General features: G+C 38.6%; 1 protein-coding gene across 2 annotated transcripts; it reads right to left on the bottom strand.

The window, feature by feature from the left end:
* Positions 1–1,850: 1,850 nt before the first annotated feature.
* On the bottom strand, positions 1,851–18,315 carry srsf10b (serine and arginine rich splicing factor 10b). 2 transcript variants are annotated; one of them, XM_079381197.1, is made up of 6 exons: positions 18,094–18,315; positions 16,081–16,185; positions 14,181–14,284; positions 13,954–14,107; positions 13,836–13,883; positions 1,851–2,673 (listed from the first exon to the last, which is right to left on the bottom strand). In XM_079381197.1, the coding sequence occupies exons 1-6, from the start codon at positions 18,156–18,158 to the stop codon at positions 2,439–2,441; spliced, it is 711 nt and encodes a 236-aa protein (XP_079237323.1). In that variant the 5' UTR covers positions 18,159–18,315; the 3' UTR covers positions 1,851–2,438. The 2 variants fall into 2 exon arrangements, with proteins under 2 accessions (XP_079237323.1, XP_079237324.1); XM_079381198.1 differs by having other exon boundaries at positions 2,089–2,673; positions 13,836–13,880.
* Positions 18,316–20,288: the final 1,973 nt, after the last annotated feature.

Raw genomic sequence — 20,288 nt, 5'->3', positions numbered from 1 at the left:
TAGACTAAGCCCTGTCTGTGAAACCAGGCCTAGGTTTATTAATGATGTTGGGCTGTTGACTGAAGAGACTCAGGTTCTGCTGTTCCTCAAGCATGTGAGTGACCAACAGCGCTGTGAGGAACTAGCTCTCCATCTGTCGATGCTTATTATCCTAATTAATGATCAATCGGTCATGTCCGATTTCATACATGAACTGCTCTCAGAATCCAATCAAGGTTTTCCCTCAAGCCAGCGTCTGTCGATTTTTTTTTTTTAAACCCGTCATTGACCAGTCGATGACCAGAGAGCGCAGGGGCGGTGCTTTGGTATCTCTCGACCAATCAGGAGCCCCGAGAGGCGGTGGATTGTGGGATGGATTCGGTGGCGTGTGAGCAGGTTCATCGATTTGGCAGCGGCTGTTCTCTTACACGCAAGCAATGATGATCATCTAATGCTGAAGGGTCACATGGTCAGGGCTAGATTTATTTGACACGTGTCGTAAACAAGGCCTCAAAGCACAGGACACAATGAAGAGTCTGTGGCAGGTCAGCATTTCATGACAGCATGTAACATGTTGGCAAGACTATATTGCCCTCATGTCATTCCAAACCTGCACAAGCTTTTTATCTTCCATGCAGTGCAAAAGATTATATTTTCACTTTGACATGTCATATAAAACTAGCGTACATTGTATGATTACATAAAAACAACAGTTTTCAGAAATCTTTTGACAGTCCTACACTCTTAAAAATCTGTGGGATCAATTTCCAATCAATAAAGGTTCTTTACAGCGGTGAAGGATCTGAGGATCGTTAAACGCAGCCTGTGTGTGTTTTGCTTCAAGAGAGTAACCATACATTGTTGTACTTTCTTTTATATTAATTTATTCATTCATTCTTAATTTGTTTAATCATTATATTCATTTAATTGATTCATTAATTGATTAGTCACTTATATTATGTTTTATTTTGTTTAGTCTTATGACTGTGTTTCAAGGGCCGTTTGTCTTCATGAATAAGAGATACAACTGAATATTTATGGAAACTCAAGGTTTATGGGATGTTGTTTGAAGCAGTTTGGTATAACTACTTGTTGAATTTGTGCTGGTCAGATGAAGTCTGAGCATTGAGACATACGTCTCTGCTCCTTTTATCATCACATCGTCTCCTGCTTCAGCTCTTCACTGGCTGATAGAGTTTTTCTTGGTATTTTGGGTACCAGACAAGACTTGCTGTTAACAGGTTTTGGCTGTTAGACTACTTTGCTTGAGAGTAGTCCTGTTACCAGACAGAACAGATATTTTCTGACGGATCTGGCGTCTGAGGCTGGACCTTGAATTATCTGGCTTGGAGGCATGATCTAACAGTGGAAAATGGTTCTTTAGATTTTAAAATGTTGGTTCTTTAGATTAAAAGTGGTTCTTTTAAGAACTGATCACTAAGGCTACGTCCACACGAAGCCAGATTTCTCCGTATCCAATCTTTTTTTTTGCCTCAAATTCCGTAAACACGGAGTCGTCTCAGGAAATATCTGCGTCCACACGGAATCACTGAAACCGACTGAAAACGATGTAGTACACATGCCAGACCAATATGTGGCGCTGTAATTCTGCCACAGAGATACACAAAACAACAGAGAAGAAGACTTGGACCATGTGCGTAAATACAAACTAACACACAATGCAGAAGATTTTGCTTTAATAAAACTAATGAGCTCAGTAGGTTCTGCAGCACGAACACAGGCACGTAGTCTGACATTGCTGTTGTCGCTGTTATGTGACGTAGCGGTGTCTGATTAGGGGCGAGACGTGTTCAAATTTTTCGTTTTCAAAAACGGTTCTTCTATGGCATGACTTCCAACAAACCTCTTTTGAAACCTTTATTTTAAAGAGTGAACAGATTTGGAAAAACAGGCAAAATTAGGGTGAACTTTTAAGTTTCTGAAACTCAATCAGAAGGCTAAAGTCACAACACGCGTAAGATTCATTTGTAATTATTAACTTACTCCAAACAAAAACCACAAGCACACGTTGTGCCAAATCAGCATAATTTACTTCAGAATGATTAGGAATCAAGATCCGAGAATAAACTGGAAAATTAACAACAACATACTGCTGCACAAGTAATTTATTTAATTCTGAGGTTACATGTAAAAAGCCTGCAGATTTCACAATAAAACACATCTGAGACACTCATGAAAGACCGTTTTAAATGGATTGCCATTCCTGGTCAACTAAAACAAAAATCACATACAAAAATATTGAGGCGATTTTCATCTCTCATTCTGGGCAGCTGCGCTTGTAAACTAAACGGTAAAGACATCATTGATGCTAACACTCTGCAGCCGTTAACAGATGGTTTGATTTCCTCTCCTTATTAAAAGAAACAGATAGACGGCTGTCACTCGCAGACATTCTCGCAAACGACAAACCCTAGACCGGTTTGGATGGGCGTGGCGCTCTAGTGCCCCCAGGACTTGCGTCCAGCCCAGGAGCGGGATCTGGAGCGGGATCGGGATCTGGAGCGAGATGGGGAGCGTGTCTGCGTCTTCTCCTCAGCGGCGTCCGGATTCTCTGTGTGGAGTTGGCTGGTTTCCCGCGGGCTACTGGACTTGGACCTGGAGCGCGACTGAGCTCCGCCCCTGCTCTTGGAGTGGGCGGGGCTTCGGCTCCGGTCGCGCGCAGATGGTCTGGGCCTGCGGAAGTCACATGACCGTTCAGAAGAGTTAGAATAGAGTCACATGACAGACAGACAATGTGCATTAAAAGGCTTAGCATTTTCTGTGTTTCTACTGTTATACGCTAGGGGGCGCTATTATACATCTCCTCAATGAGTCTAGAATCACTCGATCAAAAACACCGACACTAGCGCTCTCATATGTAAGTGTATCATCGACACTAACTGCATATAAATGAAAGTTGCGTAATGTTTCAGAGAGAAATATGGATCCAGAAAGTGTTAAAGACCTGAGAAGCTTTGAGATACTGATGGAGGACATCTACTGCATCTTTGCTTTGATAATATTACTGAATATGATCCAGATGGAGTGCTTGATAAAAATGTGATTTTCTCAGCTTTTTGCTCAAAATGTTGCTGATTTTATGAAACCTACCTACATTCAAGTGTTGATAAAAAAAACAATGCTTGAAGCTAGAATAAAACTGATTTTTTTTGTTTGAAAGAAGAAGGTCTGATCTTTATTTTGATTTATTGCATTCATATAACAAAATATTCTGGAGGCCTTGAAATTTAAAATGCTCATAAAATATACATATAAAAATGCTTTCCCTGATAGATTTTTTTTAAACCAACATCATCCCAGTCATAACTACCAAAATTCATGCATTTTCAGGATTTCTATGTGAAAGATTCAACTTTTGGTGACTTTTTCAGTAACATTTTCCACCATGAAGAACAAAGAAAAAAAACTCCAAGAAAAGTAAGTTGAAATAAGAAATCTACAGGAACAAGACATCGGTGAGCGATTGATCCACTACAATACACCGATCTGAAACAGTGAAGCTAGACACAGTGAACGTATAGAAAACAACTCTTTCTTTTTTAGAATACAGAACTAGTTATTACATCAAGTGAGTGATTGAGAGCAGTCACATTAAAGCAATAGCTCATTTACTCAAACCTGTATGAAGAAGAGATTTGGAAGGATGTCGGTAACAGTTTCTGATCCCCACTGACTTACATAGTATTTCCCTACAATAGCAGGAAACACATTCTCCAAAATACCTTCTTTTGTGTCCAACAGGTGTCATGTTAACACAAATGAACCCTGGAGTTAGTTCACTCTCCGGTTTTGAAACCAAGTAAATAAACAATTAATTAAATTAACAGACGCGATCGCATGCAGTGGATCATATGCGCGAGTCGGTATATATTAAACACTTTATAACTACACAGCCTCAGCACGATTATGATCACTATTTTGTTTTAGTAAGAGTTTCACATTGAATTGTTTACTGTGTTGAGAGTTGCTGAAATGGCGTTTGGTCTCGTACTGTATCGTGTATCTTGTCAGTGTGTGCACTTGCTTGGCCATTTGTAGTTGATAAACAGGAAAGTGGGTCCAGCTGAATTGAAATTATCATTTGTTGGATTGGTATAAAAAGGTTATTATACCGCGGCAGTCGTCGTGTGAAGACCATCGACTCTACCGCGCGACTCCACCGGGCAGGGACACCGGCAAAGGATAGAAGTATCGCTTTTATTTTAGTTTTTTCATTTATATGTTTATTATTGAAATGTTGTTATATGCATGTGTCAATTTTAATTTCTTTTCTTAAATATGTGGGTATATAGTATTTATAGAGTTGTAACTTTTAGTTTTAGTTACTTTTTCTTATTTGTAAGTCGCTTTGGACAAAAGCATCTGCTAAATGACAAAAGTAAGTAAGAAAGAATCCAGGGGTAATCTATTAGACTGAGGCTGTCAAACGCAGCTTTACCGAGCTCAACGACTCTGGCCTGAGCAGATATAAACAAAACGCTATTGGTGGTTTTAAAAAGGGGGCAGGGCTGCTGGATATGCCCCGCCCTGTCTTCCTGTTTCAGTTGAAATACCGTCCCCGCACAGAATAACGCTGCGTGTTTCAACGCACTTCAGGGGACCTTTATTACAGAGCGGTGATTAAACTGACCTGGATCTTCCTGTGCTTTAAAGGGATAGTTCACCCAAAAATTTAAATTCTCTTATTAATTACTCATCCTCATGTTGTTCCAAACCAGTAAGACCTTCGTTCATCTTCTGAACACAAATGAAGATATTTCTGATGTATTCTGAGAGTTCTCTGACACAGGGCCGGCGCTAGGGCCCCGGGCTTTGAGGAGGGGCCTCCATAACCGTAGCATCCGCTGTAGTCCAGTCAACACGGGCAGAAACACTAGCCTCATGGGTCACTGGATATACTTGAATTGTCACTCGTCTGCAATTAAACCAATAATGTAGCAGTTTCAAAGCGGTCCCGGTTGTCATCTATTTTGGAGTGATTGCAATGTATTCTAAATATAAACTTGTTCTGTCGATCAGCATCAGATCATTCACTGCTTTATTACGAGTTTAAAAGAGCGCGAGTGCCGCTGACGCACCCAGACGTGACGCTTTAATGTGAGCGTATAATGAAGGACATCGCGTCAGGAGCTGTTACCAGTTAAAGTTAAAGCAGAGAAGTTTGTATTCAAAGTTAAAAAGCAAACACACTAGAACATTTTTTTAAATGTTTCAAATAAAGGATCTCAGGTGAATCCTCTAAATTCGGCTGATGATTAGGACTACTGCTCTAATTTCTGCTTCAACTAACTAAACTTTTTTCTGCTTTGTAGGGATCGTGTCTTTCTGTTCCACTTGATGTGTGTGTATTTGTCATATTTAAGATAACAAAGGGATTCATATCACCATATTATTGATATGAATAACATGACGATATCTGTAGTCAATATTGATTAGATCCTGCTCATCCCCAGCTAGGTAATGAAAATGATAAAAGCACTTCCTGAAGTGGTGCAGGCCTTTATCACACTTCAGCGTTCGAAAAGCAGAAGATTCAAAGAGTAGCGTAATAAACCTTCTGCTGCAGCCTCGATCAATGCTGGGCCCATAGCACGGGATTGTTGTGGATTATTTATGTAGAATTCAGCACATATACGTCGTCTAAAGACACCAATCTCAGTTTATAACAATTACTTGATTATTATGAAACCAAGGACTATGTTGTCAAGATCTCCCGATGCGTATTTCGTGACTTTAACAGGAGCGCTGTAACAGTATAGGTAACTCGTTACTGTCTGATCACATTATTTCATTACAGAACAGCAAGAAAACTATACAAACAACATATCACATTAATAAGCATTAGAATTAGCCAAAGCTTAAAACATTAATTATGACTAAAGGCTGTATAGAAGGATTAAATTAAAGGTTTAGGGCAAACTAGTCGTATTAAACGTTTAACGTCGTATTAACTCACATTTTTTCACACGCTGACTTTATGATCCAATCCTCTATAATTGCATCAAACTGAAGTTGTTCAAATGAAGAAATATTTCCAGCCCATAGACGATAATTAAAAATAAGTTTAATCTTAATAGAGTTATTCGCCGTGATCGCTTGCAACGATTGAATATCATTATACTGTGAACAAGAACGGGAGGTTAATCACAATAAATATAATTCAAAAATAAACTAAATAATTCAAAACAAAGTATTCCTCTCTTCATTAATCTGACTGACAGTCGCGTCGCTCAGGTGGGCTCATGTTACACCTTAAAGGGGTCCTTTATGCTCTTTTACACAGTCTTGATGCTGTTTTGGGGGTGTACTAGAACGTGCTCTCATGCTTGGTGTTTCGAAAAACATTATTTTTTCACATAATTTATATTACTACAATACCTCTCTCCCCAGGCTTGATTAGTTCCAGGGGTGATAAAGACCCGCCTTCCGAAAAACGAAATGTGTTGTGATTGGTCAGCTGTCCCAGTGCGTTGTGATTGGCCAACAGCTTAGACCAGGGGTGCCCACACTTCTTTGTGTGGGGATCTATTTTTTAAATGAGAAACTCACCGAGATCTATCAAGTGAAAAATAAATAAATTATAAAATACATATTAAACAAATAATTAAAAAGACTTGTTGGGATGTATCTTTATATTGTACTAATTTAATAAGAAAATAAACCTATGTTTTATTATTATTATTCACCATTCACGACGCCATCAGTGAATAGTTTCTCTGTAAGAACAAGCTGTTTGGAGCGTCTGATGCCCGTATGCACATAAACACCACTGATCCTCACAAACTTCTCCAACACACGTGAGCATCTGTTATAAAACACTTGCTGTATTCAACTACGTGAATATACTGAGCTATATTAAAGCAGAAATATGATGTTATAGTGATCAGCGCACATACACGGTTCGTTTACACATCATTATAACGGACACTTATCTTCCTAAATTGGGAAGATAAATTAAAGAGGAAAAAATTGAAAATTATTGCAGATAAATTTAATCTACATCAGTTAATTAAAGGGCCAACTAGAATTGCGAAATCTTCAAAGACACAGTTAGATTTAATATTTGCTAATAAACCTGAAAGGATAATTAAGAGTTATAATTTGATCACTGGGTTATCTGATCACAATTTAACCTTAGTTGCACGGAAACTAACAAAAAACAGATTTAAAAATAATATAGTAACTTCTAATGTTTTTCATTGTATACCAAAAGGAAAATGATTAGCATTCGATGAGGAAATAGCTGATCTAAAGTGGAATGATATTTTATCTTCCAAGGATATAGATTATGGTTGTAATACATTTTATAATAGAATTAAGTCTGTAAGAGACAAATTTATTATTAGTGTTCAGAAAAAAATCAAACATAAGAATGTTTTACCGTGGTTCAATGAGAATTTATGGAAGCTGATGAAAAATAGGGATTCATTATTGAAGAAAGCTATTAAGACTGGAAGAGTCACTGATAGGCTTTGTTACAAAGGTCTGCGAAACAAAGTTATTCGAGAGCTGAGAGTAGCCAAATCCAATTATTATCTTCATCTAATGAATGAGGCTAAAGGTAATGGTAAGCTAATTTGGAAAAACATAAATTCTCTTTTACGAAAGGAACCAAATCTTATAGGTGATGTTAAACTAAAAGTTAAGGGAAAGCTAATTGAAGATGACTGTGCCATTGCTACTATTTTTTATAATTTTTTTATTGATTCCGTTAAAGAATTAGGGGATACTTTTTCAAAAAGGGAAATAAATATTAGTCCAATTGAGGATGTACGTAAAAGTTTTAATCTAATCAAGACAAATGAAACGCAAGTTAATAAAGTTATTAGCTCATTGAAAAACTCAAAATGTAAAGATGCTTATCATTTGGATACTATGTTTGTTAAAACTCACAAAGATAGTTAGTTTAACCCCGGTCATCACTCATTTAATTAATTTGTCATTTGAAGGTAGTGTTTTTCCTACTGCATGGAAAAAAGCAATTGTTACTCCTATTTTTAAATCTGGAGACCATCATCAAGTTAGTAATTACAGACCCATAAGCATACTGCCAGTACTCTCAAAGGTTGCAGAGAAGATTGTTTTTGAACAGCTGACATCCCACCTTAATACCATTGAGGCTGGCTTACATTGTATGCAGTTTGGTTTCAGAGTAAATCATTCTACTGAAACAGCTGCTTTACATTTAATAGAGCAAATAAAATCTAAAGTTGACAAAGGAGGATTTGTTGGGGCTATATTTTTAGATCTACGTAAAGCCTTTGATACTGTTAATCATACAGTTCTCCTTTCTAAATTGTCTACATTTAAATTTTCACCTGAAGCTTTAGCATGGGTATCCTCATACTTAATAAATAGAGAACAATGCGTAAAAATTAAAGGGGTTAAGTCCTGTGATTTGCATTATACAATGGGTGTACCCCAAGGATCAGTACTAGGTCCTTTACCATTTAGTTTGTATATCAATGATCTTCCGCAACAGTGTGAAGGGATACAAGCACAAATGTACGCTGATGACACCGTTATTTTTGCACATGCGAAAACAGCAGAACTAGCAGCTGAAAAGTTAAAAGCTGCTACAGAAAAGATTACTCAGTGGCTGGAACAGTCATGTCTTAGTTTAAATATCAGCAAAACAAAAGGAATTTTTTTCTCTAAAACAAACGTTAAATCTCCTGATGTTGCTGCTATATATATTAATGGTGAAAAGATAGATATAGTAAATGAGTTCAATTATCTTGGTATAATATTGGACTCAAATCTCAGATTTAAAAAACATGTAAAGAAAATGGTGAGGAATATTAAATATAATATGGCAAACTTTAGACAAATTAGACCATGTCTTTCTTTTGATGTAGCTAAGGCTTTTATGCATGCTACAATCTTCTCTTATATGTCTTACTGTTTGACATGTTGGGATCAAGCTGGTGAAACTGTTATTAAACCCTTAAAATCTTTATATAAACAGACATTAAAAATTTTAGATAAAAAACCTAACCATTTTCATTCTTGTAGGATCATAGGGAAATATAATTGTTTTGACTTTGACAATTTTAGACTTTATTCAAGCATGTGCATGGTTTATAAAATCTTAAACGGTCTGGCTCCTTCTGTATTACGTGACTTTATTCATCTTCGCTGTGAAACCTCTGTAAGATCTACCAGACTATCACTTATGAGTAATTGTTTGGTTCCCTTTCGTCGTTCCGCATTTGGGTTATCATCTTACGCTGTGAAAGCCACTAATCAGTGGAATGCTCTACCAGAGGACATAAAAGGGTGTAGAGCTTATGGTCCTTTTAAATTGAAGTTAAAATCATTTTTAAAATTTAACCAATCATGTAACCATTGAGATTTTTGTAGTTAAATTAATTGACTGATTCATTACTGTATGTTTTTTTTTATGGCCCTGACAGTACGTGTGTATGTATGTATTTATTTATTGTATGTGAACATAGGTATTGTTTGTGTAATGTTGTTTTAGTGTTGACCTGCCTGGAGGACTACGGATGAAAAATAGCCTTTGGCTAAATCCGGTACAATACATGAAATGGAAATTTTATGTTAAAAATTGTGCATGGTCCCTTTATAAAAAAAAAAAAAAAAAAAACACAGCGTGTCCTTGATTACAATCGTCGTTCATCAAATCTTTAGGCTACTATGACACTGGCTTCTTTTATCCAGCCGAGAGCAGTAGTTTGCGTATCATATTCTCATACAGCGGTTATGAGCCGCCGTTCAGTCTGTATTTCACACAGAGCGATGAGAAACGGCTTGAGCTGCTCCGAAACACAGAACATCACAGAATACTTAGAGAGGTGGTGCTGTTATTTATTAATAGACTACATATTTTTACAATGCTTAACATATTATTCATAACATTATTTAATATACAGGTCCTTCTCAAAAAATTAGCATATTGTGATAAAGTTCATTATTTTCTGTAATGTACTGATAAACATTAGACTTTCATATATTTTAGATTCATTACAACACAACTGAAGTAGTTCAAGCCTTTTATTGTTTTAATATTGATGATTTTGGCATACAGCTCATGAAAACCTCAATCTCAAAAAATTAGCATATTTCATCCGACCAATAAAAGAAAAGTGTTTTTAATACAAAAAAAGTCAACCTTCAAATAATTATGTTCAGTTATGCACTCAATACTTGGTCGGGAATCCTTTTGCAGAAATGACTGCTTCAATGCGGCGTGGCATGGAGGCAATCAGCCTGTGGCACTGCTGAGGTGTTATGGAGGCCCAGGATGCTTCGATAGCGGCCTTAAGCTCATCCAGAGTGTTGGGTCTTGCGTCTCTCAACTTTCTCTTCACAATATCCCACAGATTCTCTATGGGGTTCAGGTCAGGAGAGTTGGCAGGCCAATTGAGCACAGTAATACCATGGTCAGTAAACCATTTACCAGTGGTTTTGGCACTGTGAGCAGGTGCCAGGTCGTGCTGAAAAATTAAATCTTCATCTCCATAAAGCTTTTCAGCAGATGGAAGCATGAAGTGCTCCAAAATCTCCTGATAGCTAGCTGCATTGACCCTGCCCTTGATAAAACACAGTGGACAAACACCAGCATCACTGACTGTGGGTACTTGACACTGGACTTCAGGCATTTTGGCATTTCCCTCTCCCCAGTCTTCCTCCAGACTCTGGCACCTTGATTTCCGAATGACATGCAAAATTTGCTTTCATCCGAAAAAAGTACTTTGGACCACTGAGCAACAGTCCAGTGCTGCTTCTCTGTAGCCCAGGTCAGGCGCTTCTGCCGCTGTTTCTGGTTCAAAAGTGGCTTGACCTGGGGAATGCGGCACCTGTAGCCCATTTCCTGCACACGCCTGTACACGGTGGCTCTGGATGTTTCTACTCCAGACTCAGTCCACTGCTTCCGCAGGTCCCCCAAGGTCTGGAATCGGTCCTTCTCCACAATCTTCCTCAGGGTCCGGTCACCTCTTCTCGTTGTGCTGCGTTTTCTGCCACACTTTTTCCTTCCCACAGACTTCCCACTGAGGTGCCTTGATACAGCACTCTGGGAACAGCCTATTCGTTCAGAAATGTCTTTCTGTGTCTTACCCTCTTGCTTGAGGGAGTCAATGATGGCCTTCTGGACAGCAGTCAGGTCGGCAGTCTTACCCATGATTGCGGTTTTGAGTAATGAACCAGGCTGGGAGTTTTTAAAAGCCTCAGGAATCTTTTGCAGGTGTTTAGAGTTAATTAGTTGATTCAGATGATTAGGTTAATAGCTCGTTTAGAGAACCTTTTCATGATATGCTAATTTTTTGAGGTTTTCATGAGCTGTATGCCAAAATCATCAATATTAAAACAATAAAAGGCTTGAACTACTTCAGTTGTGTTGTAATGAATCTAAAATATATGAAAGTCTAATGTTTATTAGACAAGTTTAGGAAGTCGTGGCCTAATGGTTAGAGAGTCGGACTAGTAATCGAAAGGTTGCGAGTTCGAGCCCCCGGCCGGCAGGAATTGTAGGTGGGGGGAGGGAATGTCCAGCGCTCTCTCCACCCTCAATACCACGACTGAGGTGCCCTTGAGCAAGGCACCGAACCCCCAACTGCTCCCCGGGCGCTGCAGCATGGCTGCCCACTGCTCCGGGTGTGTGTTCACGGTGTGTGTGTGTGTGTGTGTGTGGATTTGTTCACTACTCACTGCTGTGTGTGTGCACTTGGATGGGTTAAACGCAGAGCACCAATTTCGAGTATGGGTCACCATACTTGACAATACGTCACGACTTTTATCAGTACATTACAGAAAATAATGAACTTTATCACAATATGCTAATTTTTTGAGAAGGACCTGTATTTTAGTTTTATCTCACACCCCCTGGTTGAGAACCTATGACCTAAAGCACGATCTAGCAGCATGGCCTTCAGTTGATTGCGATCGTCTGATTGGGCACCCCTGGCTTAGACGGTGTTTCAGTATTGCCCCGCACCAAAGCAGCAAGTTCGTGTTACTAAATCATATTCAGACCTCGAGAATATTGAGGATCGCGCAGAACCTTTGCACGCACGGATATTGCAAGATATATTAAAGTGGTAACGTTATTGTTGTTTTGGCTAAATCATGTTTTAGATGGGATGTCAACAACAGCTTAAAAATAACTGCATTGACTGTGTACAGATAAGTGCAATGGTAATATGTATTATGTTTATTGTTCTTTAATTCTAACATTATAACATGAATTGCAGTGAAACTGTTATACAGTTGAATTTATACCAGTCCCACAGACTTACACTATTTGTGGCGCATATATATATGCAAACCAATTCTCTGCCAGTCCCTTTGGAGTGGACTTTGAGATTTATAACTTTGTAGATCGTTTTATGCCCAAACATACACACTACACACTGACTAACATCAAAAAGTGAAAAAGCATAATAGGACCCCTTTAAAATGAAGGATGACGTGATGCATGGTATGGGATCGGTATAAATTACGCAGTTTTAACACTGACGTTTATTGCGTCAATGTTCAACTAAACTAAATTAGTTTAATTTTCTTCACAAAACTGGCGTCTGTCCGTTGACAATAAAGCAAGCAGAAATTCCTTTATGCTACTAATCGGAGCCGGATGTGACGATGCGGACTGTGATAAAGACCTATTCTGGAACTGTGATTAAATTAAATAAATACAATAACATCTTCATTAAATAAAAAAAAGAGATTACCTTAGACTGATTAATATGTACACACAGTACAGTACTGGTCAAAAGACCCATTACTATTTTTAATGTTTCTGAAAGAAATTTCTTATGCTCTTCAAGCCTGCATCTTATATTGTTATAAAAAAACATTTATATTTTTTAAACATCTTTTTAATAATAATAATAATAATAATAATAAAAAAAAACTGTTTCTGTGATCAAAAGAACCACAGGTTATAAAATAAACATTAAAAAACGGTTTCTAACACTGTTTCTAACAATCAGTATATTATTATGATTTCTGAAGATCACGGGACACTGAAGACTGGAGTAATGATGAAAATACAGCTGCAGATCACAGAAATAAATGTTATAGTAAAATAGAAAACCATTATTTTAAATTGTGACAATATTTCACAATATTGTTGTTTTTTTTCTGTATTTTTGATCAAATCGGCTAAATCCAGGCTTGATGAGCACAAGATACTTCTTTAAACCTGCTCATGCTGCTGACGAACAGCAAGCGTTGTTTATGTATGTGATTCTCTCCAGAATGTGCTATAGGGTGGCTATAAAGTTATTTTTGTTTTCTGTGTGCACAGTATTCTCGTAGCTTCGTAAAATTGCGGTTGAATCCCTGATGTCACATGGATTATTTTAACGTTCTCCTTGCTTCTTTTCTGAGTCTTGATCGTGTAAGGATCCTTGCTGTCTATGAGAGGGTCAGAGAGATCTCAGAGTTCATCAAAAAATCTTAATTTATGTTCTGAAGATGAACGAAGGTCTCACGGGTTTGGAACGACATGAGGGTGAGTAATTAATGACAGAATTTAAATTTTTGGGTGAACTATCCCTTTAAAGAGTCTTAATGCATACCTGCCAGCCAATCAGAATGGAGTATTCAGGCAGACCATGGTATAAATCGGGGTAGGCAACGTCGGTCCTGGAGTGCCGCTGTCCTGTAGAGTTTAGCTCCAACCCTAATCAAACACACCTGAACAAGCTACTCAAGGTCTTCAGAATTACTAGGGCTACAGGCAGGTGCAGGGCTTTTTCAGGGTTGGAGCTAAACTCTGCAGGACATAGGCACTCCAATAAATAATAATAATAATAATAATAATAATAATGAGAATTCAGGTCCATGACTCTGTATGAGATGAGTACCTGTCGTGTTCTCGGCTGCGTCTGCGGTGTGTTCTTGCTCTGGACCTGCTGGGAGAAGCACAAGGTCAGTGTCCAGATCCGCAGCAGTGAGAACGCTGTGTAATGCTCACTCGCTCACTCTCTAGGGCTCTGGGACCGTCTGCGGCGTCTGTCGTAGGACGGGCTGCGTGATCTGCGTCTGTCGCGGCTGCGTGAGCGTCTGCGCCGATCGTGGTCCTCGTATCGCGAGCTGCGCGGCGACTGCCGATCCTTGGACTTCATCTGCCCCGGCGCTGAGAAGCACAAGAGAGCTCGGTCACAATCGCTCCAAACACACTGTCTCCTCTCAGACCAGGTCACACTCACTCTTGCGGTCGCCCTGAGCGAACTGGATCTCGATCTGCCGGCCACAGACCCACTTCCTGTCCAGATTGAGCAGAGCGTCCTCCGCATCCCGGACATCCTCGAACCTGCTGCGCTGTTAAGGGCTCCAGCTGAACGAGTTCATCTCACACACACGACACACACTCACTCACAAATAGGGCTGGGTAAAAAATATTGATCTCTCAATTTCAATCGATTCTCATTTTTATGAAACGATATCAATTCTTAAATCCCAAGAATCGATTATTCTGGCCTGTTTTCCTTTAAGGGGAGACACTGCAGGCAAAAACTCTTTACATACACCGGTCACGTTTGAGATTTTGGGCTTATTGCTTTTTCATAAAGTGTTTTTTCAGACTAGTGGTATGAAAACATCCAAAAGACACTGTTAAGTGTTACTTTTATAGCACTTTATCTATGCGTGTCAATAGATTTCAATTACAAGACATATTTTTAAAGACCGTTTTCTCAAAACAAGTTTTTTCTCCTCCTACACCGAGCCATAAATCTCCACTTCAGTAGCACTTACACACACCAAACTTTACATTTTTATTCCCGTCTATATCCTGAAGGTTTTTACAGAGGGACTTATTCATATATAATTTGCTTGATACATTGCTTTTTCTGTTCTAAGTGTTTTCTGAATTATGGAGCGACAAAAATGAGATATTACAATCAAATGTTTTTTGCGTTTTGACTTCATCCAGTGTTCAGATTTTTGTACTAGAAATGTATGCAATGTATAACACATTTCAATAAATGCCTCATTTGCTTATTTAAACCTAACATTTTAGAAAGCTTGCAATATTACAAAAAAAAAAAAATAGCAATTATCAATGTAATCAATCAACTGGGTAAGTAAGGCGATAACTATTTATGTTTTTTGTGTCTCGCCTTAAATGGACGGAAGATTGTACTTTGGTAGTTTTCATATGAACGTGTCAGATTTCAAATTCTGTCCGTTGTATTGCAGTATTCATATTAAACCGAGCCAAAACAGCATTAATCTGGAGTGACAGATCGCTGTAGCACATGTGATCTGATCATCTCCTCTGCTTTAATACTAGTTATAGCACAAAATAAGCATGACTAAACATATATACTAAACGTATAAGAGTACAACTTTACAATCCGTATCCTGTCTCATGTAATCACTCAATCAGTGTTTCAGCCACGCAAAGATGTCAATATAACAGCTTGTAAAAGGTTACGTAACGTCACATTTACCTCAGAAAACATATTCGGTGATCATAAACTCATTAGTCAGATAGAAAAATAAACTGTAGAGAGGGGCATTTTGCTTAATATATGCATCATAACACATATTCCTTATTAAGTGTAATTTAAGCAGTTGTATAGCCTACAAATCAGTCAATTTTAACCTTCAGTATCATAGTAATGTAGTACCAACTGACTCTCGTATATTTTACAGCATTAGATGAGAGATTTTTTTCCTTGAGAAAATTTGGCATGTACTGTACCTGATATGTATCCAAAATAATCAATATCAAACCGAATCACAAGCTTGTGAATGAGAATCGAATGGTGAAATGTGTCCAAACCCAGCCCTACAAACGAACACAGGCTTGTGTCCTGAATCAGAGGATACTGGAGTTACCTTTACCTTCATCTTTACGCTCTTTAAAACACCGCCGCCGCTCGTCTCGGCCCCATAATGCCTCTTTGTCTCTTGGAGCTTTACATTGCTTTCGTTTCACACTCTGCCTCTCTGTTAGCAGCCATCTCTTTCTGTCTTTCTTGCGGCGACTTGGCTTTTAGTCCTACTCTACACGGCTCTTTAACTGTGTCTTTGTGCCGGGCTCCACCAGGGGGCGCCGCTACAACAGAGAGATAAGGGTTAACACTTGCAGTCAAAGGATATTGAATGTACGCGAATCCTCTGGGCCGGCGTGAATAGAAGTCTAGGGGGATGTAGACGTCGGCGACGGGCCCGTATCGGCCGAACTCTCGGCGCAGATCCTCTGGCCTGAACACCGGAAATAACATCTTACTCTCTCAAAGCGCTGGCTTTCCAAACCAACCGCGGACATACTTACCGCCATCTTAAAGAAAACGTGCTGCTCGTTTCCTCTCCCTCAGGCCATCCGAGACGAGCAGAGCAGTGAAGATTTTAAGATGAAACCCTGGTCACTGGCGCATTCATTAAATGTAAGTCAAAAAACACACATTCGAATGCAAAAACGCTGAATTTTAGATGTGCGTCAGGTAAGAGTCGTTGCATTTTAATGCTTTTGTTTGCGTATCCAGTTGAAGCCACTAGATGAGGGTCTCCGTTCATTCAAACTATTGCGGGAAGAGAACATCAATGCAGAGAAGATGTGGTTTACATCAAAACTGAACCCAAGCCGTTCACACAGAACACATATTTATCATTTTCTAGAGGGACATATATCAGCGTTGCACTCGTGTCTCGCACAAGAGAGCCGTATGTTTAAACAGCATGTTCAATTATTGTAAGTTCAACTTTTAAAACATGTGTCGAGACTTTATGGTGGTTTTTCCTCATCCCACTGCATCTCATGTTTTAAATGAAGAAAGTACTCTTTGTGATTGGTTTTCGGTCCTTTGTATTAAACTATACATTCATACATGATGCTTTTTTGTTTCTAATTGTTTAAGCAACTTAATTATTATATGGTTTATAAACATTATTTTAAACTTTATGTACTTTTTCAAAGATAGTCGTGTTATTTTATTGCTTTAATAAACGTGCATTAGTAATGTTTTGCTCGAAGCGCCGTCTTGTGGCCTCAGGAGAGAAGATAACCGTTAGTTAGTGCGTGAAAATAGAGCAAGTTAATGAAGACTAGTTTATTCACTGTACATGCTTTAGACATGTCAAACATCACATTAGGCTCTGGATTACAGTAATAATGTTCAGTTTCTTGCACAGACAGATCGTTTCTCTTCATAAGACCGCAGTATATCGTCAGGAGCTGCAGGTATTCATCCAGTATCGTCTGATATCGTTTCTCTCAAAGCGCCGGTTTCCATCGAGTCACCAGTGACCAGGGTTTCATCTTCAAATCCTCTTCACTGTTCTTCTGAAGAACGAAACGGATCTCGGACGGCTGGAGGAGAGCTAACTCACAGAAAAGGATCTTTTAGGTGAAGTGTCTGTTTCAAGCAGACAGTAAACACATGAAACACTGAACTGTTTTAAAGCAATATTCTGAGTGGAGCACAAGTTAAACTCTTTAAAACAAACACAACATTGCGGCTCGTCTCTCGATAGAAACTAATTCATTATGTTCCCATTTCTGGCAGATAAAGCAGACTCGCTGTAAGAAAGCAGCTATATTCATTCTTCTGTTCAAATGTAGAAAGATGCACGATATAATATTATAAATGAGTGCAAAACTATTGCAAACCCGAACAAAAATCTAAATGTTTTATTATTTTAGATCATCATTAGTGCATTGTGTGACTAACAGTGTAAACTTTATATCAATTTACACAGAAATGAAAGTGAAACTAACATTTAACGATTGTTTTGCTCCATTCCTGTTTCTAATTAATTCCTGAATGTTTATTATTATTATTATTATTATTACCAGAACACTGCTGTAAAGCCTCAGTTAAAGAAGTGTTCAGAAGTAATCAGGCATCGACTCGAACAGCTTTATATCACAATATCTGATGATTAAACTCATCACTTCAGTTTATAACAAATACATAATTAAATTAATATATTAATGATGATAATAAAACGATGGGCGCGAAACACAATAAACCCATCAAACACGCAATGTTAGGCATCAGAAATGCTGCATTATAACAGACAGATAAAACATGTTTATTCCCAGAGATTAATGAGAAATATAAGAGATTTATGAACGTTTATGAAAGCAGGAATGAATAAAGTTTGACTCACCGGGACTCGTCGGATATATTGCGGACGAACAGAGAGCTGTTCGGGGGTCTCATGTACCGAGACATGACGATTATAACTGAAGTCTTTTATGCTTGTTAAGGCCAAATATTAATGACTTTTAAGAATGATTCCGATCTGAAATCTTTCTCGCTCCACGCGGTTCTGTGTCGCTTTTACTTCGGCGGCGTCGAGACCTGAGAACACAGCTGCTCTACACTCCACAGCGCCGCCTACAGACCCGCTCCAGCACTACACCACACTACACGCACGCACGCACACACACACACACACACACACACACACACACACACACACTTACAGGACTATAATACAAATTATTAAAATAATTCATAACTCATACAAATAAATAAATAAGACTTGTTCATAATGGAGCAATGGTTTCAATTTATTTAATATGCCAATAAATTGTTATACAAACTTAAAATACAGTAGTAGACTACATTATTACACTGACAGATTTATATCGTACTATAATAATAATAACAATATTCCAGGGGCCTGTTTCATAAAACAAGTTTACCAGATAATCCAGGTTTATTTCAGTAATTCTGATTTATTTTCACTTGATTAGGTTTCCGAGTGGTCACCAGCAGAGCTTCTTATCAGTTCAAATGTAGTCTCATTTATATTTTCATTTTTAATTCACTGATTTTAACTTTTGATTTCGTGTTTTTAATGCTTTAATACTTTAAAGACCAATTTTAGATTGTAATGTTTTAATGTTTACATCTGATTTACAGTCACTATCATAAAAATACACTTATATGTAGGATTAAAATTCTACGTGTCACATTTAATGTCCAACAACAAATATTTTGGCAGAATGTATATTTTATTCTGAATTCTTTTATTCTATTCTGCTCGGTCTGTGTAGCGCGCATGCGCAGAGCAGCACTCGTTCACTCGCGTAAGCCACGCCCACTCCTGACAGGAAATGGTTATATTTTCATGACTTTCTAACATTTACAGATGAACAATATACCTGTGACGTATCAGTAATGCACCGAGGAAAACACGACGTCTCAAATGCATTAAACAGCACAGATATATTCACTGTTTGCTCAGATTCATGATCGACATTAAGGGCTGTTTAAGAAGCGCGTCACAAGATCAGATTGAGGGAAATTAAACTCGTTCATGAAACCGCTTTAGATTGATCTATCGGGTTATTTCAAATCAGGTTTAGGACTTTAATCCTTTTATGAAACAGACCCCTGAACATCGTCATAATCTATAAATATTTATTAAATTGTGTGCGTGTGAACTGATGTAAGTGTGTGTGTGTGTGTGTACTGATGTGAGTGTGTGTGTGTGTGTGTGTGTGTGTGTGTGTGTGTGTGTGTGTGTGTGTGAACTAATGTAAGTGTGTGTGTGTGTGTGCGTGTGAACTGAAGTGTGTGTGTGTGTGTGTGTGTGTGTGTGTGTGTGTGTGTGAACTAATGTAAGTGTGTGTGTGTGTGCGTGTGTACTGATGTGAGTGTGTGTGTGTGTGTGTGTGTGTGTGAACTAATGTAAGTGTGTGTGTGTGCGTGTGAACTGAAGTGTGTGTGTGTGTGTGTGTGTGTGTGCACGTGTGAACTAATGTAAGTGTGTGTGTGTGTACTGATGTGAGTGTGTGTGTGTGTGTGTGTGTGAACTAATGTAAGTGTGTGTGTGTGTGTGCGTGTGAACTGAAGTGTGTGTGTGTGTGTGTGTGTGTGTGTGTGAACTAATGTAAGTGTGTGTGTGTGTGCGTGTGTACTGATGTGAGTGTGTGTGTGTGTGTGTGTGTGTGAACTAATGTAAGTGTGTGTGTGTGCGTGTGAACTGAAGTGTGTGTGTGTGTGTGTGCACGTGTGAACTAATGTAAGTGTGTGTGTGTGTGTACTGATGTGAGTGTGTGTGTGTGTGTGTGTGTGTGTGTGTGTGTGTGTGTGTGTGTGTGTGAACTAATGTAAGTGTGTGTGTGTGTACTGATGTGAGTGTGTGTGTGTGTGTGTGTGTGTGTGTGTGTGTGTGTGTGTGAACTAATGTAAGTGTGTGTGTGTGTGTGTGTGTGTGTGTGTGTGTGAACTGATGTAAGTGTGTGTGTGTGTGTGCGCGTGTGAACTGATGTAAGTGTATGTGTGTGTGCGCGTGTGAACTAATGTAAGTGTGTGTATGTGTGTGTACTGATGTAAGTGTGTGTGTGTACT

Source organism: Barbus barbus (genome assembly GCF_936440315.1).
Source record: "Barbus barbus genome assembly, chromosome: 27".
Taxonomy (NCBI): Eukaryota; Metazoa; Chordata; class Actinopteri; order Cypriniformes; family Cyprinidae; genus Barbus; species Barbus barbus.
Note: the sequence above shows the minus strand (reverse complement) of the source record. Positions and strands in the feature narration are given on the sequence as shown.

Coding starts and splice junctions, on each gene's coding strand:
- srsf10b (XM_079381197.1), bottom strand. CDS start 18,158: ATGTCTCGGTACATGAGACCCCCGAACAGCTCTCTGTTCGTCCGCAAT. Junction 16,186..18,093: donor AATATATCCGACGAGTCCCG/GTGAGTCAAACT, acceptor TCCGGTGTTCAG/GCCAGAGGATCTGCGCCGAG. Junction 14,108..14,180: donor CGCTCAGGGCGACCGCAAGA/GTGAGTGTGACC, acceptor TGTGCTTCTCAG/CGCCGGGGCAGATGAAGTCC.